Source organism: Salvia hispanica, chromosome 4 (assembly GCF_023119035.1).
Source record: "Salvia hispanica cultivar TCC Black 2014 chromosome 4, UniMelb_Shisp_WGS_1.0, whole genome shotgun sequence".
NCBI classification, from domain to species: Eukaryota; Viridiplantae; Streptophyta; class Magnoliopsida; order Lamiales; family Lamiaceae; genus Salvia; species Salvia hispanica.
Window position 1 is genome coordinate 55,375,109 of NC_062968.1, and position 23,842 is coordinate 55,398,950.

At 36.3% G+C, this 23,842-nt stretch overlaps 2 protein-coding genes across 5 annotated transcripts in view; one reads left to right on the forward strand and one right to left on the reverse strand.

Moving 5' to 3' along the window:
- The window catches only part of LOC125221441 (probable protein phosphatase 2C 40), a gene marked incomplete at its 5' end in the record, with an annotated part of 52,014 nt that overhangs the window by 21,234 nt on the left and 6,938 nt on the right, over positions 1–23,842 (forward strand).
- LOC125222607 (translationally-controlled tumor protein homolog) lies at positions 7,314–16,265 on the reverse strand. Of its 4 annotated transcripts, none has more exons than XM_048125312.1 (11): positions 16,089–16,265; positions 15,877–15,986; positions 15,482–15,751; positions 14,932–15,159; positions 14,645–14,833; positions 14,378–14,531; positions 14,215–14,292; positions 14,042–14,123; positions 12,792–12,954; positions 11,732–11,805; positions 11,570–11,635 (listed from the first exon to the last, which is right to left on the reverse strand). In XM_048125312.1, exons 3-7 carry the CDS (start codon positions 15,578–15,580, stop codon positions 14,288–14,290), a joined length of 675 nt encoding a protein of 224 aa, XP_047981269.1. In that variant the 5' UTR covers positions 15,581–15,751; positions 15,877–15,986; positions 16,089–16,265; the 3' UTR covers positions 11,570–11,635; positions 11,732–11,805; positions 12,792–12,954; positions 14,042–14,123; positions 14,215–14,287. The 4 variants fall into 4 exon arrangements, with proteins under 4 accessions (XP_047981273.1, XP_047981269.1, XP_047981270.1 ...); XM_048125313.1 differs by having other exon boundaries at positions 14,215–14,270; positions 14,426–14,531; positions 16,089–16,264; XM_048125315.1 differs by having other exon boundaries at positions 14,426–14,531; positions 16,089–16,262.

A 23,842-nucleotide genomic window follows, 5' to 3' on the forward strand; every position in this document is an offset into this window, starting at 1 on the left:
AGAGGTTAACCCGGATTGCTTGTAATCACGGATTGGATGGGCGGTCAATATTTCTTCGATAGTGGCACAAGAAATATTCCATTGGCCTTATATTAAATTATGGGTTATAATTTAATTAGTAAAGAAGGTCCAATAGGGGAGGCCCAATCCAAGCCCCATAGATCCCTAACCTAGCCCATCATGAACTCTATAAATAAGAATGTAAGGAGGAGACATTGTAACATCACAAACCCTAGCCTCCACACTTGGCTTTCTTGTCTTCTCCTTCAAGATTCTTATAATTTCTAAGAGATTCCTCCCACAAGGAATTTAGATCTATAGAGTTAAGGGTCATAGGTTAGAAGATCTTTGGTCTTGCATCAACATCAAACTTCAAGATCTACACGTGGAGAAGTAGCAAGCCACTTCGATTCTTTGGAGAATCATTGTTGTAAGTATTCAACATCATAATTTAATTAAATTATGTGATTAATTGCGCAATCATATGTCTCTACATGTTCAAGCATGAAATTGAATCGATCCACATAATCTCCTAAATAGATTCTTTTGTGGATTTATTTAATTTGCAATTTCCGCTGCGATTATCCCCAACACCACCTACCTACAAGGAAGCTATTTCAGGCAGTGAGCGTGCCAAGTGGCTCGCTGCAATGCAAGAAGAGATAGAATCACTTTTGAAGAACCTGACTTGGGAATTGGTTCCACGGCCTAAGGGGAGAAAGATTGTTACTTGCAAATGGATTTTCAAGAAGAAGGAAGGCACTACACCAGATGAGGGCATTAGATACAAGGCTCGTCTAGTTGCAAGAGGGTTCACGCAAAAGGAGGGGGTTGACTATAATGAGATATTCTCACCAGTGGTCAGACATACTTCCATCAGAGTGTTACTTGCGATAGTTACACATTATGATTTGGAGCTTGAGCAACTAGATGTGAAGACGGCTTTCCTACACGGATTGCTTGAGGAGGATATCTACATGACTCAGCCAGAGGGATTTGTGGTTCCGGGCAAGGAAGATTATGTGTGCAAGTTGAAGAAGTCCTTGTATGGACTAAAACAGTCTCCGAGGCAGTGGTATAAGAGGTTTGACAGTTACATGATCAAGCTGGGATTCAGCAGGAGTCCGTATGATTGTTGTGTCTATCACAACAAAGCTGACGATGGTTCTATGGTCTATCTTGTTCTATATGTGGATGATATGCTCATAGCTGCGAAGTCAAAGTCTGAAGTACAGAAGTTGAAAGCTCAGCTTAGTGTTGAGTTTGATATGAAGGATTTGGGTGTTGCGAAGAAAATTCTGGGCATGGAGATTTCTAGAGATAGAGAAAAGAAGAAGCTTTCTCTGTCACAGAAGAGCTACATTGAGAAGATTTTGTCAAGATTTGGCATGTCTGCATCTAAGGCTATTGATACTCCAACTGCCACAAACATTCATTTGTCGAGAAGTTTGTTCGTCTGGTGTTATGATGATGCGTCTACAAGGGAGAATTCAAGTCAAGGTGGAGATTTGTTAGTATGCCTTGAATTTGTATAGGATTAGGTTTCCTAATTGGGATAGGATTATGTTTCCTAGGCCCAGTCTGTCTAATGTGTGTCTATATATATGGGAGTAGAGCACATAAATCTGTATCTGAAAACTGCAGTCATAATACAATTTGTTCTCCATTTTTGCCCGTGGACGTAGCCAACACAACGTTGGTGAACCACGTAAATTCCGTGTCTATTTACGTTCTTTTGTTTCTCGATTCACAATTGTCCTATTTGTCATAACAAAACTAACTAAGAAATGGTGTAATTTAGGTGAAAGAAAGAGAATGTTAAGAATTATATATAGGGATGTATTCAAATTATAAGACATTATTTAATTGAACTCGTGATTATAATCAACAAAATTAAGAATCTAGCCAGTCTTAAATATCATTTTTTAAAATGATATAAAAAGAATACTTGGATAATATTCGTTATTACCAAAATATACATAAATTACACACACGTAAGAGTAACAAGAGCATGTGTGTGTGTGTCACATTCTTTTAAGTTTTAATAGTGACTCTTATATTATTGGCATGTATTGATCGGAACTATTTGCACCTAACCGGCTAACCCACGTCAAAATCATGAGTCATGACACCCTCAAATTAAAAGTTAATATTTAATACAGAAATTGAAGGTTTCGAGAGTTCCATTGACTTTTTCTTACTATTAAACATCGGAAGATGAAATTATACCCTTTCCTACTTATTTCTTGCACAAAAAAGGAATTGTTTCCGGCCATAATTAATCATTAATATAAATTTATATACACCGACCTTGTAACAATTTAAAACATAGGCCATGTGATTAGTTGAACCGTATGCACTAGAAAAATACAATTCTCTCGTAGGTGTTAAGTACTACATCAAGATCATTATACCATAAATTAAACTAAGTATTGTTACCAACTTACGTAACACTTTAAGATCATTAATTGACTACGTATTTTCTTATTCGAGTTGTTACCTAACATGTTTTCAGTGATTAACGAACAATCTGATAGTTAAATAGTATCAAATTTAATATCTAATTAATGACTCATTGGGGCATCAAATGGTATGACCTTTTATACATAAGAGTAGTAAATTCTTGAAGTTCCATTACCTCACCTTAAATAAAAAGGTCAAATTAATTAATTGTTTTTTCCTCTCAGACCAAAGATATCAATGTATATATAATATGTATATAGTACTCCATTCGCTTCATGAATAAATTTCTTATAGTAGTATAATTTTTCAGATGATCTTAACATAGAAGAAGAAATGAACAAAATTGATAATATTTTCTATAGTGTAATACATTAGATTTTGCATATATAAGACTGCAATTTAAGGAATATTTTATAAAGTTGGAAGTTGAGTGAAAGCTAAAATAGTGAATTATGTGAAAAAAAAAAATCATAATTCAAGTGAGAAAGTTTTCGAATTAATATTCTCACTAATGGCATACATTAGAATTAACCTCAATACATTTTTTCTCTTTAAAGATAATACGTACATAATATACGTATACAGTATATATACAAAAATTCTACAATAATTCTTATTCTGTAAATTAATTTATGTGGACAAGCCCAAGCCCACTTGGAACCCAAACCCTAGGTCTTGTCTCGATTGTATCCGCCTCACCCCCTTTGTTAGGGATTTGTTAAAGACAAAGCCTATCTTGTTTCCGCCGCCTCACCGACATGAAAGGGCCACGTCTTACAGATTTTGGCGGGATTAGTGAAGAGATCGAGGAATTAAAGTTCAAGTGCTTGCTACCTATTTTGAATCCCAAGCTAAAAGACCACCTCGGGCAGAAGAACTGGACGGTGAACCGTGTTTTATTACACGGGCCGTCGGGATGCGGGAAAACGAGCTTGGCCGAGGCCGTTATCAATGAGGCGAGAGTGCCGTCACACACAATCAGCGTCCGCGAATTGATGTCTGAAGATTATCGAGTTTATGGTTTGAAATTTTTTTTTGTTATTTACTTTTTTTTTTGTCATTTACTTTTGTAGTCTAGAATCTAGTTTTCTGCTCCAGGATTGATTTGCTAAGTCGAAATTTATTGCTCACTCGATATAACTGAATCTTTCTAGGTGAATCGGAAAGGAGAATTAGGGAGGTGTTCCAACTAGCATACAGTAACGCGCCATCTATAGTCTTCATTGATGAAATTGAGGCAATTGCGTATAACAACTCAAAAGATGATATGAAGAAACGCATTGTTTCCCAGTTGGTCTATAGCATGAAAGAGTCATTCGATCCTGTACCAGGCTATGTTCTTGTGATTGGAGCAACAAATTGTCCAGACTCCATGGACCCTGAATTGAGAGGAAGGTTTCCGGTAGATGATCGTATTGCATTAGGTTTTCCTAATGAAGCTGCCCGGATTGAAATACTCTCCAAGCTAGCAAGGACACTTACAGTTGAAGAAGGTACTATAGATCTTAAGACAATAGCTAGATTGACTCCAGGTTATGTTGGAGGAGATTTGACAGCAGTAGTTCTCAAGACTGGTCTCCTTGCAAAGAGGAGAATTGCAATTGCAAGGAAGAAAAGGATGTCCAAAGATCATAGCGAAGATGAGCTGTCCGAAGATCATAGCAAAGATTGGTTGAAGTTGCCGTTGTCAGATAAAGAACTGGAGAATCTCTATATAACCATGGCTGATTTTGAGGTAGCTTGTTCTCATCTTTGTATAATCATTTTCAATGTGTAAATCCAAAATTTATTCTCCTCTCTCCTTGTCATAATTTATACTAATATTATGATGCACTTATCATTTCTTCTAAGTTCTATCTAATTGATGGCAGGAAGCTGCTAAAATGGTCAAACCTTCTTTGAGATTTTCTGACATACCGAATGTGAAGTGGGATGATGTTGGCGGCCTGCATTCGCTCAAAGAGGCATTTAACCATCATATACTTACACGTATAAAGTTTCCTGAAGCTTGTGAGGTAAATTTGTTTTATTTTATAGTCCTACTTTATTAAATTGAGTTATGCAAGTGAACTTTGACCAGTTTGGTGGTTACGTATTTGTCTTTTATTTTAGTAAATCATACTAGTTTTTTTGTTTAGTAAAACTTTTCCTACTTGCTGTAGGCCCAAGGGTTGGACTTAGCAACTGGGTTTTTGCTTTACGGCCCTCCTGGCTGCGGAAAGACCTTGATCGCCAAGGCTGTGGCTAATGAAGCGGGAGCCAATTTTATACACTTTAAGGTTCTTTTAAGTTAGTATGTACATAAATATAATTGGGAGAAAAATACTGATTTACTAAAATTTTGTTTTTATCAAGGGTCTTGAACTCAAGGCCGAGTGGGAAGTCCGCACAGTATTTGGTCGAGCAAAGGCAGGATCTCCATGCATAATTTTCTTCGACCAGGTACTCCCGTTCTCTTTATTTTAGTTTTTACTATTAGATGGATTATTAGTCTTTTTTCATTGTTTCCTTCCTTTGCTAGAGAGATTAACATTTTTTAAATATATATAAACTACACTTTATCTTACCTTTCTGCTTATTGGCTTTGGTAATTTCTCATCTCTGATCCTCTACATACTTTTTTCCATCAGGTGGATGCACTGACAACAAAGCGTGGTCGGGAAGGGGGATGGGTTGTTGAGCCATCCCTGACCCAGGTTAGCAAATAGTAGTGCTTAGTGCAAATTTTGTTCATTCCAAATATTCATCTAAATCAGATAATGTCTTCCGTTGCAGCTGGTGAAGGAACTGGATGACACAAAACATAGAAATATTCATGTAATTTGTGCTACAAATAGGTACTACATGGATTATCAAATTTCTTTTCTTCTAGAGAATTGACCCCTTCTGCCCTTATTTGACAATTCTTATATTGCTGAGTTATTGGCAGGCCCGAAGTGATGGATGCTGCTATGTTCCGAAGAGGAGGGTTATGGAAGCCTGTGTATGTTCCCCTCCCTAGTCCAGATGAACGGGGAATGATCTTAAAAGCCCTTGCTCGGAAAAAACCAATTGATGCCAATGTGGACCTCATGGCTCTGGGCAAGCACAGTGGATGTGACAAATTTAGTGGCGCTGATCTCTCCGCTCTGGTTAGCCCCTTTTTCCTTTTCTTCTACTTATTCTGTCCTACAGAGTCTAAACAGAAGGAGTGTAATAGTTTGATGAGAGATAATTTTGACTGTGTTTTTTGCTTTAACCCAACATTAGATGGATGAAGCTGCTATGATTGCGATAGATGGTCAACTATCATCAATGGATACAAGTAGTAGCATACAAGGGACTATCAAAGAGATACATTTCATGAGTGCGTTGGAGAAAATCTCGCCGTCTGTGTCGGACGAGGTGCTTCTTCTCATTAACTAGTACTGCATTTCTCCCAAATTCTCACTTGTGATGTTTATCTTGCCTCATGGTCGCATATTTGTTTTTGGGTGCCGAAAATACAAGAATACAATGGTTTTTTGCGCTCCTACTAGTTTTGCTATCGCGTTATTGAAGTGTTTTGATTTTGTGTGCAGTATGTGAAGAGGTGTGAGCGTTATTCTGAGCAGTGATGGAATGGTTTCAAATCAAGGCAGCCTATATGTTTTGAGTTTTCATTGCAGATTTTGGCACATTGAAGACAAATATCAGTTCATTGTGAGATCAATTAGAAACAAAATGAGACAAATGCATTCTACATGACTGTCTTGATGGATTTGATGAATTAGATAGAATTCAGTTGGATGGATTAAACCGATAGAGTACTTAATTTCAGGCTAATGACATGAAGGATCAATCTTGGTTGATACTATTAGCTTTTGACTCTCTGTCACCAAATTAATTTTGGGCCTCCATCTCAAAATAAGTTAATCTTACACAACCAAATTATTGTTGGCATCTTGTTCATTGACTATATTATATACTCATTGATACTATATACTCATTGTTCATTAAACAAACTGAAAATAACTTAATCTTACACAACCAAATTAATACTTCAAAATTAATTTGCCCTTTGTTCATTGACTATAATACTCATTAATACTATAACAATTCAAATGGTACCTAATTGATACTCGACTCATCCTACAAAAAAAAGGACATTTTACTTTTACATCCATCCAACAAAATTAACTCATTTTCAATTAAGGAAAGTTCCTCTACACATATCTCCCATATACATTTTACTTTACTCTCTCCTCTAAAAAGTATAAATATTTGGTTTGGCATGAATTTAAATATATACTCCATTGATAAAGTAAAAAAAGAAAGATGAAGAGAAAAGATAGTATAAATAGTTAAAGGAAAGCAAACTTCACATTACTTTTACATCCATCCAACAAAATTAACTCATTTTCAATTAAGGAAAGTTCCTCTACACATATCTCCCATATACATTTTACTTTACTCTCTCCTCTAAAAAGTATAAATATTTGGTTTGGCATGAATTTAAATATATACTCCATTGATAAAGTAAAAAAAGAAAGATGAAGAGAAAAGATAGTATAAATAGTTAAAGGAAAGCAAACTTCACATCATTAGCAGCGCAGCGTAATGGTGGTAAGTAAATAAAACAACATACATGCTTAATGTGTTATTCCATATTTAAAAAATTAGCAAGTCTATACTTTCAGAAACAGACTAATAAAGAAATAGTAGTTCATATTTTCAGAGACGGAGAGGGAGTAAAAGATAATCAAATGCATATGCTACAGAGATGCTTACATTCTACAACAAAATAATTCAAATCTAATGGTTATAGATAGACAAATTGCAACTCATAAGAAATTAACAATAAGCCCAAAACAAACAATATGTATGTCATGTTGTCTCAAGGTCAAAACTGCAATATCTTACCAATGTTTTTAAGTTGAAAATCACACGAATTCAGATGTCTCAACAAATAATAATGGACAACAACATATAAATATGTGGTAATAAGAAACACTCAACACTTGATTTCCTTCAAGCCATGGGCGAAGTACAAAAATGTTGGATCGGTAGCACCTTCCTTGTAGTATGCAAACACCAAAGAGCTATCGTCGTGCATGCTCTCTCCGAAAAAGCTAACACCACAGAAAAATACTACATTCATCATTCTATAAAAACTATGCAAAAACATTGTAACCTTAATCATAAATGTAGACATATGATGAGTGTGTGTGTGTATAGTAGGTATGTATACAGGCATAAAAATGTATTATAATCCAACAATTGCAATTATTTAAGGAAATGAGAGAGAATTCATACAATTGAAGGTCTTTGAGTTTAGAGACCAGATAGTTTGTCACGACCGCACTTTGCTAAGGATAGCAAAGCCGGGAAACCGTGACTAGGGGTGGGAAATAAGAAGAGGGGAATAGAAAGGGGATAAACAATGACCGAATATTCACCTAGAAATAAAAGGGAAACAACTTCAAATTAACTTTTAATCATAAGAACTCGAATGGAGATCTTACTCTTCAATAAATATTTATCAGAGTATAGAAGAACAATACGCAACGGAATGAACACGGTCACATGTATGGAGACATGCACCGCCGAGAGCCTCTACTTAAAATAAAAGCTAAATCATAACTCTACTCAGCATTCTCCACCGTCACTGCTCAACCTGCACATTTAGAAATATATGCAGGGCTGAGTATAAAAATACTCAGTGAACACATTGCCGAAAAATACATATATAAAATGAAAATATTGTCATGCCATCACAGTAACACTCGAGGGTTTTCTCTTAAAAGGCCCGAGCTTACTAAATTCTTTGTGAGCTAAAGTTCGACTGATCAGTCTAAGTTCTTTCATACTTTTGCCATATCTGAACACCAAGTGTTGTGGAGATGGTGCTCTCCCACGGTCACCTACATCTTTCTCCAGCCGGGGAGGTGGCCACCTCCCAACGGCCTCCACTATCTCATCTTTGTGCCGTGGAAGGTGGCCACCTTCCAACGGTCACCTGTGTACACTAGTCCGAGTAGGGACACCACCCTCACTCAAACCCGAATTCGATTCTTACGTTCCAACCAAACAGATAGGCATAAAACAAATCATTTATGGCAAGACAACATCATTTTCACAAATAACAAAACATAAGTTTATATTTTCATCCACATTAGTATGTAGGATAGAAAAGTTCACCTCTTTTGATCTCTAAGAATTTTTTTGAAATTTAATCGTCACTTCAACGTTACTTCCCTTCGTAATTCTCTCCTTTTCAAAACAAAATAATATTCTAAAGTTAACATTGAGAAAACCACTAATTGGTGATATGCATTCTATTTTATGCTTTATCTTCTTTTAATTAGAAGTTCATTAAAATAGTTTAACTATTCATATAATGGGAATTACTTTATTCTTATTTGAGTTCTCCCTCAATTAACTTTTAATAGAGAGATTATTCCTCAATTTACCAAAAGATTTAACTTCCGAGACTTTTTCTCCAAGTGATTAGTTTATCTACACTCAACACTAAATTAAATCAACAAATTACTTTAGGCCACTAGCAAATTAAATTCCAGCCTAATGAAAGGAATTAATTTAAACTTACTAGGTCTATAAGAGAACTCAAAACTTAATTGATTAATTTGAACATTTACAATTTTCTTTAGTCCAAAAGTATAATTTATTAGAGTCTAACATGTAGACCCAAATGAGAGTTGAAATTAGCCCATTCCTAAATTAAATGAGTCCTCTTAACCCTGGCCTCATATCTTCTTCTATCACTCTCTTCCTCCATGAAATCCGGCGGCCATCTCCTACTTGCTATGCCGCTGCTTCCTTGCTGCCGGAGCGCCATGGCAGGAGTACAGTGGTGGAGTCCGCACAACAACTTCCCTTACCCGATAAGCCTTCTAATTGTTCAGTCTTTACTGTCATAGGTTTTGTTTCGGATATGATATTTGGATACTTGCATAATTAGGGATTATTCGAATTTTGATGTTTGATTCTATCTAAAATAATGAAATTACCATACTCCTGAGTAATACAGATTCTATTCTTCTTAATTTTTGTTTGCTATGCTTGAGTGTTAATACTAATACATGTGAAGTTTCCTTACCTACTGGAAAAGGAATAAGAGCGATGGATTGAAAACTAAATTTCCACGTATTAGCAGTCCATCTTCCTCCTTTCTCTCTTGCAAATGATGGTGAATGGTAACTATGTGTAGAGACTGCCGAAATTAGGATAGACGTTTTTATACCCTTAAGATAAATTTAACACCTGTCCCCATTTTTGACAAGTGGCCTTGATGACAAGTTAGGGTAATATAGGTTCATTGTCTCACTCAAATCTCTTTTTATGCAAGTAGGAATTTAAAGGATATTGTATTGTAACTTGAAGACACGTTGGGGGAGGGCTTCATCAGATTTTGCTTTCAATTAATTTTGTAAAAAGTATTCTATCGGACTTTCATCCATATATACTTTGGAACATTATAATATTTATTTATTTATTTTGAGATTGTATATTTATCATTTATTATTTCGCTTAGATCAAAGTTCGTTACAAAAAGCTTCTAATCCTAAAGGCTCACACTAAAGGATTCTAAGAAAAACTTTTTCTTTACAAACTGCATTTTTTTCTAATAACTATTATACAAAATTTATTTATGTCGCTTTTTCAAGAATTAAAGAATAATAATAATAAATCGAAATCTAAGATTCATAGCTTTTGGAATCATACGAAAATTTGGGTTGTTACATCCACCTCGTGCGTTTAAATTCTGTTACTTGAGGTTCTTTACTCCTACCATCACTTGCTCGTCGAGATAGCCTTTTAAAAATAAAAACATATACTTAATCATACTCAAGAAAAACATCTACTTAGAATGCATGCATCCTAGTTAATCTCTTTTTATTCTTCGTTCTTTCATAGGAAATTTATGAAACTTTCATATTAATTAAGTCAGGAAATTTGATTAAAAGCAGTCCTTTGTTAGACTTAATTAATTATGTGACTTGAGAGCGTCGTCTCTCTCTCTTTCTTTCCTTCTATTTCCTTAGCGGCCGCCCAAGGCGTCGCGGGGTGACGCTGGTCGGCCCTGCGCACCTTTGATTTCAACATCTTCCATCTTCGGGAACTAAGTAAATTATCCAGAGAATTTTAATTTACCACTTAATCGAGCTCCAACTCATCTCCACGATTAACTCTTCGCTCTATGTAATTTAATCGGCCCAAACACTAATTTAATTATGTAGTCCACTTTAATTCTTGAAAATCCTTTGGCCCAAACAAAAACAACTAAAGTGGCCCAACCAAAGTGTTTCACCAAAACAATTTCTCCACCTATACTCCCTTCTCGGTCAACTTCTCTCTCTCTCTATCCCCTTCATTCCATTTTCCCCAAATTCATCAAATTCCTTCCTACATCAGAGGCGGCGCCTCCACTCCTTTCCTTTCTCCGGCGAGTTCGTCGCCAATCGCCCATCCCTCCACCGTCATCTCCTCCGGCCATCGTCGCTGTTCTTGCTGCTCGCCGACGCGGGGCCTCTTCGGGCGCTCGTGGGGCAGCAGCAGCGCCGTCGGCCACTTCTCCTGCTGTCCGCTGTGTCACTCTCGTTGGCGCTTGAGACGGCCGAAGCCGCCACCGCTGCTGTGTCTCCGTCGTTGTTCGACCGTGGACAGGACAGAGGTTCTCCGGCGCGTGGTGAGCTGTTGTGCAGTTGGTCCGTCGCCGGGCAGCCACAACCCCATATCTAAAAGCTAAGTTCTTCCTTTATATTTTAGTGAACTTCTATCTTGATTTTGATTAACAAAGAGGAGTTGAAAGCTTTAAATTCATGGCTGAAGTTGCTCTTGTGGTTTATGAAACTTATGTGATTGTATAGTTGGTTGCACCCTCGATCGACTTTTTGAACTACTCTTGCTTCTCTGCATCGAGCTTAGGGGTCAATATTTTGATGTACTTCTTGATATACCCAATAAACTGCTTCTTGTCAAATGGCGGTTGCTCCTGTAGAAAAAATAGGGTCAGACCACGAAATCCGACAAAACCATAATGAGTACGGAGAACAAAACAAACCTGCAGCCTGAAGGTGTCAACAATGTCAACGACTTTGACAGCTTGGTCATCAACTCCTTCGTCCTCACCGGCACCTTCGGCTGAGGGGTTGACGCCAATGTCGACATCAACAGCTCCAGTAACTACCCACTGTGTATAAGAAAATGCACATCAGAATGAAAATTGAAACATATAGATCAAACAAGAAAAGCAAGAGATCAATCACAGAAAGTTAATGAGTCAAACCTTTCCCTCGACTTCCCACAGACAACCATTCTCAATTTCCTTGTACGTGAACGAGTCAGAGAGGAGTTCGTCACCTACAAATAACATAGCCCAATTAACAACCAAAGACATATGCAAGGCAAATTCATATAACACTCAAACAAGTATAAGCTTAACAATTAGCCTAAGTAAAATACATGGTTAAGTAAAATAAAACTTAAACACAGAATGATAGCAGTAACAATAGCAAACCTCAATCACTGAAACTCTTGAATTGCCTATTCCTAAATCTGAATTGTAGCATTAACCCAAATATTTCATTTACAAAGCACAATCAAGATCACAAGTAATAAATAGGCCAAGATATGGAAGGCAAATTCTTCAAAAGTTAGACTTATGTTAGTAAAATAAATCTTAAAAATCAGTAACAGTAGCAAAAACCAATCTTTAAAACTCTTGATTCATCGAATCCTAAATCTGAATGATAGCATTAGCCCAAATAATTGATTTACAAAGCACAATCAAGCTCAAATCTACCGTAACAGAAAGGTATAATATTTAGTTTAAACCTTAATCCATAACCCAAAAACCAGCGAAAAAGAGGGCATCGAGCGGCAATATTCAGTTAAATTAGAAACACATCTATCGCCCAACAATAAACTGATTATGAAAATCAATAACAGCTGAAAAACAGATCTAGACATGACCACGGAAAACCGTAACACTATTAGCAAATTCAAGTTCAAAATAAAAATAATGCATCTGTATAGATAGAAAACAATATGACAAAATTACCTGTGAGCAAATCTTGATAGACCAACATGATTTCAAGACTTTGAGATCTCAATCAATCAATCCGTAAGCCCACTAATGAGGATAGATTTTTCATCTTGATGATAAAATTTAAAATTATTTTTAGGATATAAGGGAGCCTAAGCTAACTTCATCAAGGGTCATTTTGACATACCTAGTTTATAACAGAAGCATTTTTCAAAATAGTTAATTTAGGAATGATATTCTCACACATAATGTAAAAAGATTCGCTACTTCAATACAAGGGATACCAAGTAAGAGTATTAACTTCCTATCGCTCAGAAGATCATAAAGTTTTCCTCCATATATTTCAAAATAGCTCAGCCACAGCTTGAATCTTTGATTGCGATAAACTGGCTGGTGCAGCAATCTCACAAGGTCTTCTGCAGCTCGAAGAGGTAACGGCTGCATAGTGAATGTCTTGCCACTTCCTGGTAAAATGGGGGACATAATTTTTATCTACCAGCATTTATAAGAGCTCTTACAGAAACAGATACTACAACAAAGCAGACATAAATAGATTCAGAGAGTTCATTTTTTCTAAAATTGGAAAGCAAGCTAAAGTAAAATGGCTTGTAGAAAAAGATGTTCCAAAGTGCTCCTCAGATTAGCTTTGCAATAACAAATACTCCTAGTGTCTCCTTCTATCATGAAATTATTTCATGACTATAGATTTTAAACATGTGCTTGGTTTCAACTTTCGTTTGGTGTGCATGTTCTCAAATCTCTTCTGTCATCTTACTCTACCTTACAAGTTCCAATCATCATAGATATTCAAATATATACAAATGATTGCATACATCAATTATTAGAAGCATAAATAATATAGTTAATATTCCATTCGTTATCTTAATACACACACATAGAAACCTTCACTAAGAATTATCTTAATGTCGTAGAGTGTATAAAATTGCAACAAGAGCTTGTCGCCAAATGGCCGGCTAGAGAATACAAAATCTAAGGATAATATAATAGTCTGGAATTGGTTCGTCCAAGCATAGTTCTTATGATTATACATAACAACATTCTTTCCGGCCCACTAAAAATCCTGACATTTGATCATAAACAGCAAAATTAACAGCTGGGGTTGTTGGACTTTGTACAGTTAATAATGATGAAACAAAGGCAAGACTAGATTACATTTAAGTGAACGTCACATTACATCTGGGAACCTACACATACACCAATTATCAACGGTGTTCAATTTCATACAAAAAACCATTTCCCATGATCAATTATCTTTCAGATGCGTCAATAATGATGCAATATTACGAAAAGCACCTATTACATTATCTCCTAAAGATGATATAGTTTAATATGATTTGATATGGTCTTATATACAGCAGTACAATAATATAGCATGTTTGACATGAAAACATATAACTAAGCTAGACTGCATCGAGATGAATGTCTAAACACTGTGCAAATGGATAAAACAATGGTACTATACTAGTCAATCACACAATAGGTTCAGCAGGTTAAATAGGTGCATTGCTAGGTCAGTGAGAATATTCGCACCTGTTTGACCATATGCAAAACATGTTGCTTTGGTACGTTGAAAAATGATAGGAATTATGGGCTCGACAGTCTTGCGGTATACCTGCTTACACATGTAAAAAGAACCTTAGTGCATGTAAACAATTTTCATCCCAATTTTGACCAAGAGTTTACATCCAAGAACATATTATTACCTCATCATTTGACACTTACTCATCCAGGACAGCATCAAAACAAAACTCGTGCTTCTCTACATATGCAGTCAGGTCAACCTTTATAGTAACTCTCAAAAGTGAGTTCCCAATCTCAGAAAAGAAAAAATAAATAAAAAACAATAAACCCAGGATACTAACTAACCAGCATCAATAATAATAATGTTTTTAGATGCCAAAAACATATCCAAACCTTTAACTGTGGGTTCATGGACTGTTAAATAGGCATCATCATACACAGCCACAACATCATCCTCTTTACGTGCAAGTTCCTTCTTGTTTAATGGCCTCTTACGAACCTAAAATCAAAAGAAAGTAACACATTTACTTTGTACTTGATTATCAGTAAAGTTATTGCACCATATAAGCACAATTGAAGGTAATTTAAATCAACCAGGGAAACTAATCATACCACAACTTTAATCTTAGCCACATTATTTTCTCTTGTGCTCAACTCTTTTTCATTAAAAGACCCGACAGGGGCTTCTGCATCCATCTGTCCCCTTTGCTGCCTGTTGCTTACCCCAACAATATCAGTTTCAAAGGCTTTGGTCACAGCAGGCATGAAAGGAGATGACTCAAATGGATCTGAGATAGCATGCTGAAAATAAACAAATGTAAGTGTTCACTATTAAGTAGATATATTTAGATACAACTGGAAGAATAGAATTTCCAATGTCAATAGTAAGTGTAGCATACATCAGATAAGAGCTCAGTGTCATCCATAGAATGTAAGTCCAAAAGTCCAGCTCCAAAATCCCCCCTGAACTCAGGGGCGTAATAACCCTCTGTTGGAGTAAATGCACCTGAACTCTGGGCAGTTGGGGTCGGGATATGAGGCTCTGACACATTTTCACCATTGAAATTGAGATTCCTCATTAATTTGAAGAGCCTCTGTTTCTCTTCTGCAGATTGCGGTCCATAGCCCTTCATACACCAACAGGCCTCTCAATTAATATAAACACACCCAATACAGACAGAGTGATATATAACACAATCCCAGAGGCATCCTTAACAGGATATGGAGTGGTGGTGGTACCATATGGTTTTAGTCCACACTCAATGGTGTAAGAAAAATGAAATTCATTCAAAATTCTATAAACTAACTTAAGCAAACGGTGCCACTAATCCGAATCCCAACAAAAGCAACGGATGCCGAAGCTCCTCATTTCCACATCCACGCACTTATGCGACAAAAACCATAGCTAAATCATTAATAAGCAAACATTTTCAAAGAACTAATCTTCACCTGCATCAGGAGGTTAGGGAGCAGGCGGTTATCGACTGCATTGGACGACATCGGAGAGGCCAGATGCTGCAATCCAGCAGATTGCAGCCAGTGCGCCATCACAGCATCCCCCGCATCTCCACCGGACACCCCTGGCCCTGCATTGTCATAGAGAGTGGCGCATTGTCATAGAGAGTGGTGGCCGCAGCCGCGCTGCTCTGCTGCATCTGGCCAGCACCGTGGCGCATCGATCTCTTTTGGGGAGCCAATTTCAAGATCTAGTTTTTCACACTTCAAGCAAACAAACACCACAAAATTCCAGAAATCAATAACAATTCGATGCTCCAACCACCAAATCATCATCGAGAAATCGAATTCAACAAAAAAAAAAACAGCTCAAAATTCAGAAACCGTACGAAGAGGGGAGAAATCGGAACAAAAGGCAACGCACTCCGCCACCGAAATCAGCAATCCAATACCAATTCCCTTAATTCACTCACAAATTTCTCGAATTCCTAATGATATCCTACATAGATCATCGCAGAAACAAAAATTAATCGCATTTCAATCAGAATTACATCAAATTCAAGCAATGCTATGGCAAAAAAACAAATCCGTAGCATCCTACCTGAAACAAAATCAATAGAACATGAAATGCAGACAGATGTGAGATTTTTTGTATTGAAAAACAGAAACACGAGCAATTTGGGTCGAAATTTTGTGCAGATTTCAGAGATTGCTTGAGAGAGTGGAAGGGAGGGTCAGATATATGATGATTATATATATGTATAGCTACATTGATATGTATTTGCAATAGCTTTTTTGGCGAATAAATTATTCATCATTGCATTTTATGGATTTTAATATACGCAGATATACGTATATGAGTTTGTATGTATACATTTGTACCTGCAAAAAAGTGTATCTCACAAAAATGTGTGGTGATTTTTTTCGAAATAAAGTAGTAGTACTACTATTATTAATAAACGGCTCATTTTGGAAGTTAATTATCGGACATTTTATGCCCTTGACGTATAGGTATTAGACATGAATTTTAAAAATGTAATATGATGTGTCTTCAATATTTATTGGTTTTATAATACTAATATGTGAGTGAAATGGTTTAGGGACGTGTATGGTTATTTTACGACGTGATAGTGTATATACCTCAAAATGATAATATCAAACATTTAATGACTGTTGGAGAGAGTATATATATAGTACTCTCTTCGTCCCAAAAAAATTGAGTCGTTTTCCTTTTTAGTCTATCTCAACAAAGTTGAGTCATTTCTTTTTTTAACAAAAGACAAAACATTCAATTACTCTTTTTTTCATCATTTACTTTACTCTCTCTTAGAGCATGTCCAACGGCGGACGTCGCGGTAGGACGTCACGGAAGTCCGACCGGACATCCGCCATAGTGAAGAAAAAGGTAGGACACGCCCGTCCCGTGCGCCCGTCGGATGGGCTCGGACGTCCGCCGCTGTGGCGTAGGTCGGACGTCCCGATTTTTATTTTTATTTAAAAAAAAAAACTCTATAAATATGGCTCGTTTAACTTCATTTCATTCACACCACTTGTGTGGACAAGTTTTTCTTTCTAAAATCTACAAATTTCATTTTTTATGGAGTACAATAGGAACTCCCCCAATACGAGCGGAGGAAACACACCCACGTTTCCCGCCGGAACGGAAGGAAACTTTAATGCGGGGATGAATCCCCAAATGGCAGGGATGGCGGGGATCTCCCCAAATGTTCTTAAATATGTACAATTGGATGAGTCAGATAGGTGGGATGATGCCAGGGGCAGCGGGGATGGGGAGTACGCCGCCAAATATGGCGGGGGTGGGTGGGTCGATGCAGCACAGGAGCCCTCAGACACCTAGGGAATCTGTCTATCGCTCATATATAGATTTGTTGGCCGATGATTCCCCTAGTAGTTTCCGAAGACTCAGTACGCTGGCATCGAGACTTTCTCCTTTGAGCAGTTGGGGCAGGAGTTGGGCTATCGCCGATCCGTGAGACTCCCGATGAGGCGGAGCCTGCTTTAAGGGGCAGGGGCAAAGGCAAGGGCAAGGCCAGAGGTGGGGTAAGGGCAAGGGCAACTGGAAAGCCCCGAGCTCTTCCTCGCAAACGGGGGCAGAGGAGGAGGGTGAGAAGAGGTCGATCTGGACCGTGTGGGAAAACGCCGCGCTTGCGAAGGCCTGGATCGGTGTAGTCGAGGATCCCTATATCGGAGCGAACCAGTATATTGACCGATTGTGGAAGCGCATTAGTGAGACCTACCTAACACACAAACCGACTGGGGCGAGGCCTCACACTTCCAAGCAATGCCGGAAACAGTGGGATCGGTTTAGGCCTAAGCTCAGTTGTTTTGCCGCCCTCTACCAAAACAACCTGCGCTTGGCGACCAGCGGCATGTCTGAGGAGGATGTGAAGAACCGGGCCTTGGCCCAGTATCCCGACAAAGAACTGAAGTTCAAAGAGTTTGACCAATGGGAGGCCTTTCTCGTGGTCAGTGATTCGCAAAAGTTTGGTACGGGTGTCGACTCGGGTTGGATGCGGACGAAGATCAACTCTTCCGGTGAGTACAACAGCAGTGTTGGTTCGCACGAGCTCCCCGAAACCGAGGAAGTGGTCCCACTACCACGATCAGACTCCCGCCGTCGCCGTCGCCCGATGGGGCAAAAGGCTGCTCAACAGACTTTATTGTTTTAGTTGTGAAGTATATAATATGAACTTTATTCTTTTTGTGTATAATTTATATTTTGCTATTCTTAGTATAGAAATATCAAATATTTTTTAATGGTTTATTTATTAGTTAAGTTGTCATTGATCTTACTTGTTGCCACTGCATCAGTAGAAAGAACATTTTCAGCATTGAAGATCATAAAGACTTCTCTACGTAATAGCATGAGAGACCAACTATTGAATGATTGCTTAGTTCCTTACATAGAAAAAGATGTGTTTGATAAAGTTAATTACTAATAAAACTATTATGCACCGATTCCAGAAGATGAAGAATAGAAGACAAATGTTACAACGTGATTACATTTAACTTTTACATTTTGAACCTTATAATTTAATTTATTATTTTTTTTAAAGTTTAATTTTGAACCCCCATGATAAAATTTCTGGCTCCGCCATTACATGCATATCTATACTTTTCATTCTTTCGTTTTTTTTTAATATTCCAATGCATTTAGAAACCTACACAATTCACATATGTATTTATATTTTCTATTTTTTCTAATCTTTAAAAGCATATTTTATACCTTCATCTTTTAAACTTTTTAAAAATATTTAATATCATAGAAATCTACACAATTCAGACGTATATTTATTCTTTCTGTTTTTTAAATCTTTAAAAGATACTCCCTCCGTCTCCGATTAGGAGTCACAGTTTGACCGGGCACGGGTTTTAAGAAATGTAAAGAAAAGTTGGTTGAAAAAATTAGTGGAATGTGGGACCCACCTTTTTATATTGGTTTTATAATAAAATGTGTGTGAAGTGAGTTTGTGGAATGTGAGACTTACTTACCATTTATGGTAAAAATGAAGTGTGACTTTTAATTGGGGACGGATCAAAATGGAAAAATGTGACTCTTAATGGGGGACGGAGAGAGTAGTATTTTATATCTTCATTATTTTAGCGTTTTAAAAATATTCTAATGTATTTTAATTCTTTATCGTTTGGTCATATTACATAGTAGTAATAATCTTTTATCTTTCCAATTTTCTTCCGATGCACATATTTATGATGTTTTTAATTAAAAAAATAAAATAATCAATTATGATTGAGAAAACAAATTAAAGAATATAAAAACAACCGATTGGATTTTGAAGCTTCAAAATGCTATAAAAACAAAAAGTCCTGGATTCACCACTGGATGTGGTGGAGAAGCTGCAACTGCTGCTCGAGAAATTCTCAAACTCTCGCTTCATCCTTAGCTCAGCTATATTTATTTCCGGCGGCCGAGAGATTTTTAGTCTTAACGCAGAACAATCGGTGTAAAATTGATGCTAATAATAATAGTATATAATTTCGTAGGGCATATTAGTATTTTTACGTCTTTATCCTAATTTTTGTTATTGTTACCAAACAAATCACGTAACTATTTATCTTTAATTTTATCTTAATTGTTATGTTAAAGCCCGCCTAAATTAATTATCTTATGCTAATTTAATATTCCTACCAAATATGTTTATAAGTGTAAATAAATAATATTATCAGTGGCATGTTTGGTAGGAATGCTAACTCATTTAGGAATGGAATTTTATGAAAAAAATGATCAAGAGTTATCACCCCAACCAAACATGCCACTAATATATATAGAAGAGTGATCAATTGCTAACTATTTAAGTTGATAACTCTGCTAACTCATCAACATGGTGTATTAAAAATGTCAACTAATGACATTAAAATATAATGTGTCATTCAATATCATTTAATTCCGTGATACGCAAGAAAAGTTCATTCTTCAACCTTTTATAATTAAATAATTTGAAAATATTTTTGAGGTATGGATACTCGTAAAATGAATGTCACAGTCAATAGACGATACCTGAATATTGATATATTGATTATTATTTAATTTTTAAATAATATATCAACATTCAAGTATTCTCTATTGATTGTGATATTAGTTTTTACAAGGATTCATATCTTAAAAATATCTTAAATTTTTTAATTATAAAAAATTGAAAAATAAACTTTTTTTTGCATGTCACAAAATTAAGGTTGTGTTCGTGTCATTATTATGGCATTGTTCGTAACTAATTCTTTATGAAAATTTAAAATCATATCTTACATGAATCATTATTAAAATGATAAATATATTAAGATTTTGATGGGTTAGTTCTTAATTTTGTCTTGATTAACTTTGGAGGTGGTAAGACGCTGGTGGCAGATGATGGGACGGTGTAATAATGAGTTGAGATAGAACTTAAAAGCTGATATTGTGGGATCGAGTGAAAAAGTGTAGAATGAAGATTGAATAAGACTAATGACTATGTAGAATGAAGATTGAGGATTCAAAAATATAATAAATCCTTAAAACTTAATATTTTATAATTAAAACTCACAACCCATCGGGCCGGCCCGTTTAACCCGCTAATCCATTAGGGTCAACCCGTTTAGCCCGTTTTGTATTCGGGTAATAAAGTTACAGCCCTAACCCGCTCATATTATCGGGTTGTTCGGGCCGGCCCACGGGTTTCGGATTAAATTGACATCCATAGCTATAAGTAAGATATATATATATATATATATATATATATAGGGTCTTCATCTACCAAAATCAGCCCTTAAGTATAGAAATACAGACTAAACATGGACCGTAAGATCTGGAGATGTACAGTCACGATTTGGCTTTTTCAACATTTTCTGTGGGCCATAATAAGAGTGATTTATGTCATGTAAGGGTAATTTAGGAATGGAAAATACAACGAACCACCCTTTCTGTTTTTCAAGAGCGGATTAATTGGGATCATTAATCCACACGTTATTAAGTGGATTTTTCGGTTCCCGCGCCTTTCAATTCATCTCTCTCACCGAAATACCACCACAAAATCCGCAAACCCTACAAACTTCACTAAAAATCACCCAAATCTTCTGGGCATCAGATCCGCCGAAACCCTAGGAAGCTCTAACAATTGATTCGCCGAAGAAGGGATCGTCTGGGCATCAAAGTCGTCTTCAAGATCGTCTGGAGTGTATTTTTCAACCATGGTGGACACTAGATCTTTTGAAACCAGAACACATGACGGAAAAGGTTTGTATGATTTGTTTATTTTTCAATTTCACCGAAACCCAACTCAAATCTGACCCAAATTTCAATTCCATTTGTTGGCTGTGACCTAGTGTATCAACGAACTAATGTGAAGAAGGAGGCACCGCCAAAACCTAGAGACCACAAAGGTACGTCGACTACATTGTCTGGGTTATTATTTGAAGTAATGAAGTTTTAATTCTTTTTGGGCACTCTGTTTTTTGTTCGCTTGTTTTTTCTTAATCTGCTTTGTTACAAGTTCGACTGAAACACTTCTCGATTTGGTATCTTGGTTCAACATATACCTATTCTCATTTTGTACCTCTGTTTTCTGGAGAATGAGTTAAGTGAGATGTGATATACTTTTTTAATAGGACAAATATGAGATATAATTGATGGAAAATAGGTCATACTATTATTCTTTGTTTGTGTAAAAGGGGATAAGGGATAGGAAATGCAAAGGATTTAACGAACATATACCTATTATTCTTCATATACAGCACCACAGAAGAATATCTCCGCAGACAGTGAAAAGGGGATAGGAAATGCAAAGGATTTAACGAATTCTGAAAAAGGTCAGTAAACATAAATCATAACCTGATATGCTTGTGATTGTATCTCAACTACACAATTGATGTTTATTGACGAGTACGCCGCAATATTAACATTGTTTTTATGCAGCGAGTTTGGAGGGGAATACGAAAGGGATAGATCCGACAGCAAGCGCAAACAATGCGGAGAAAGTTGTAAATATGAATTTATTAGTTTGACACTTTGGAATATAATTGTTAGTACATAATTAAGTGGGAACATATCATAGTTTGTTGAGCCGGTGGTCATTTTAACAAGGTTAAAGTTATATCTATTTACCTTATGTAACTGTAGCTGATGATCCTTTTTGAGAAACTAAGCTGATGATCTCTCAGATACAGTACTACCTCCAAATATGGTTGCTGAAGAGAAAAAGATAAAGAAACAGGTGAAGATATTTTCATTTCAGGAAAAGGTACTTACTTTTAACACAACTCATAACTTGTTGTGATTGATATGATATCTCTATTACACAATTGTTGTTTTACGACATCACCTATTAATATTAACATTGTTTTATTGTACAGATGCAGTCATTGGAGAAGTAGAAATCTTTGCCATTGGGAAAGAAGGCGCTGGAAACTTAAAACATGCTGCAAAAGGTTAAACATTTACATTGGTTTGTTTGACTCGGTGGAATTTATTCTTATCTAAGTAAATTAGGTGGAACATGTCATAGATTGTTGTCCACTGGGAGTCATGCTAAAGTATGGGTAATCAGGGTCATAATAATTCATTATTTGAGTCATGACATAAACTACTGAGTACAACAATGTCTCATACAACCATTGTTAATGGTACTGATATTGCACCTCATAATAAAGTTGGAACATGTCATCAAATGTCCACTCTTATGTCATTCTTAACCACATTGAACATTATGTTGATATAGTTTGCACATCATACTAAGGGAGTGTATACTAAGGGAGTGTGTAAATAATTCATCAACATGACCAATGACAAGGCTAAAATATAAAATATTCAGATGGAACATGTCACATATTCCCCCCTCTACTGTGTATTCTCAGTATTGAGTTGAGTTGTGCTTCTTTATTTTATTTTAATGACTTTGAATGTAATTAATTGTGTCTGTGATGTGGTAATATAAATGTCATATTTGTGTAAGATGTGTATATAACATTTGAATCATATAATATCTGTAAAATGTATTAGTTAGTTGCAAACTTTAGAAACTTTAATGCTTATTCCACTATGATTCAAGAAATTGATGCACTACAGTTTGTGTGCATATAATAATATTGTCATACCTGTGTAGGATTTGTGTCACTAAACAAGGCAAATGAACTGATTATAAGAAAAAGAGCCAGAGCTAAGGAGAGCCTCAAAAATCTGAATTTGGAAACAGCTCGAAGTGATAACGCAGATACCTCCCATGCCCAAGTGACTGGTGTTGTAACTGATTCACCTGATATGTCAAAACGTATTTCGCTTTTATGTAACAACTAATATTATGAACTCTAAAGAATATTATTTTATTTGTTTGAATGTTTACAGGCTCAAAGCGCATGCGAGAATCTGTGATGAATACAAGCGTGCCAGCGATTGATAATAATGACTTTATAGAACCAGGAGAAGTACCAAAAAAACACCTAGGAAGAAGAAGGAGAGTAAGGGGAAGGAGAAGGCGAATGAGGTTGTTGGAAGAGGTGAAGCAGATGATGAGAACATAAGGCACGAAACCTTGAAGCTTAAAATCAGCCCTTGGATGTCATTGGATGTCATTGTTAATATATGTTATTTCATCTGTAAGGTGAGAAAAGCTTGAACAGTTCATGTGATGAGAATTATTCGATACATTGTGTCATAATAAATGAATAACTGTGTCATAGCATTGTTAGGTTGATTTGTGTCATAATATACCAACATTCGAGGCAAGACATAAACTTACTAGGTACAAGAATGCCTCATAAAATTTGATTGAGTTGTTCGTTTCAAACAAACTTAATATAAGTATGACCAAAGAATATTTTCATGTGTTGAACATATTGTAAAAAATAAAT

Excerpts from the sequence above, each read along its gene's own strand:
- LOC125222607 (XM_048125312.1), bottom strand. The coding sequence starts at position 15,580 with ATGGCGCACTGGCTGCAATCTGCTGGATTGCAGCATCTGGCCTCTCCG. Across the intron at positions 15,160-15,481 it reads TCCCTAACCTCCTGATGCAG|GGCTATGGACCGCAATCTGC; the intron begins GTGAAGATTAGT and ends TGGTGTATGAAG. Across the intron at positions 14,834-14,931 it reads ACACTGAGCTCTTATCTGAT|CATGCTATCTCAGATCCATT; the intron begins GTATGCTACACT and ends GTTTATTTTCAG.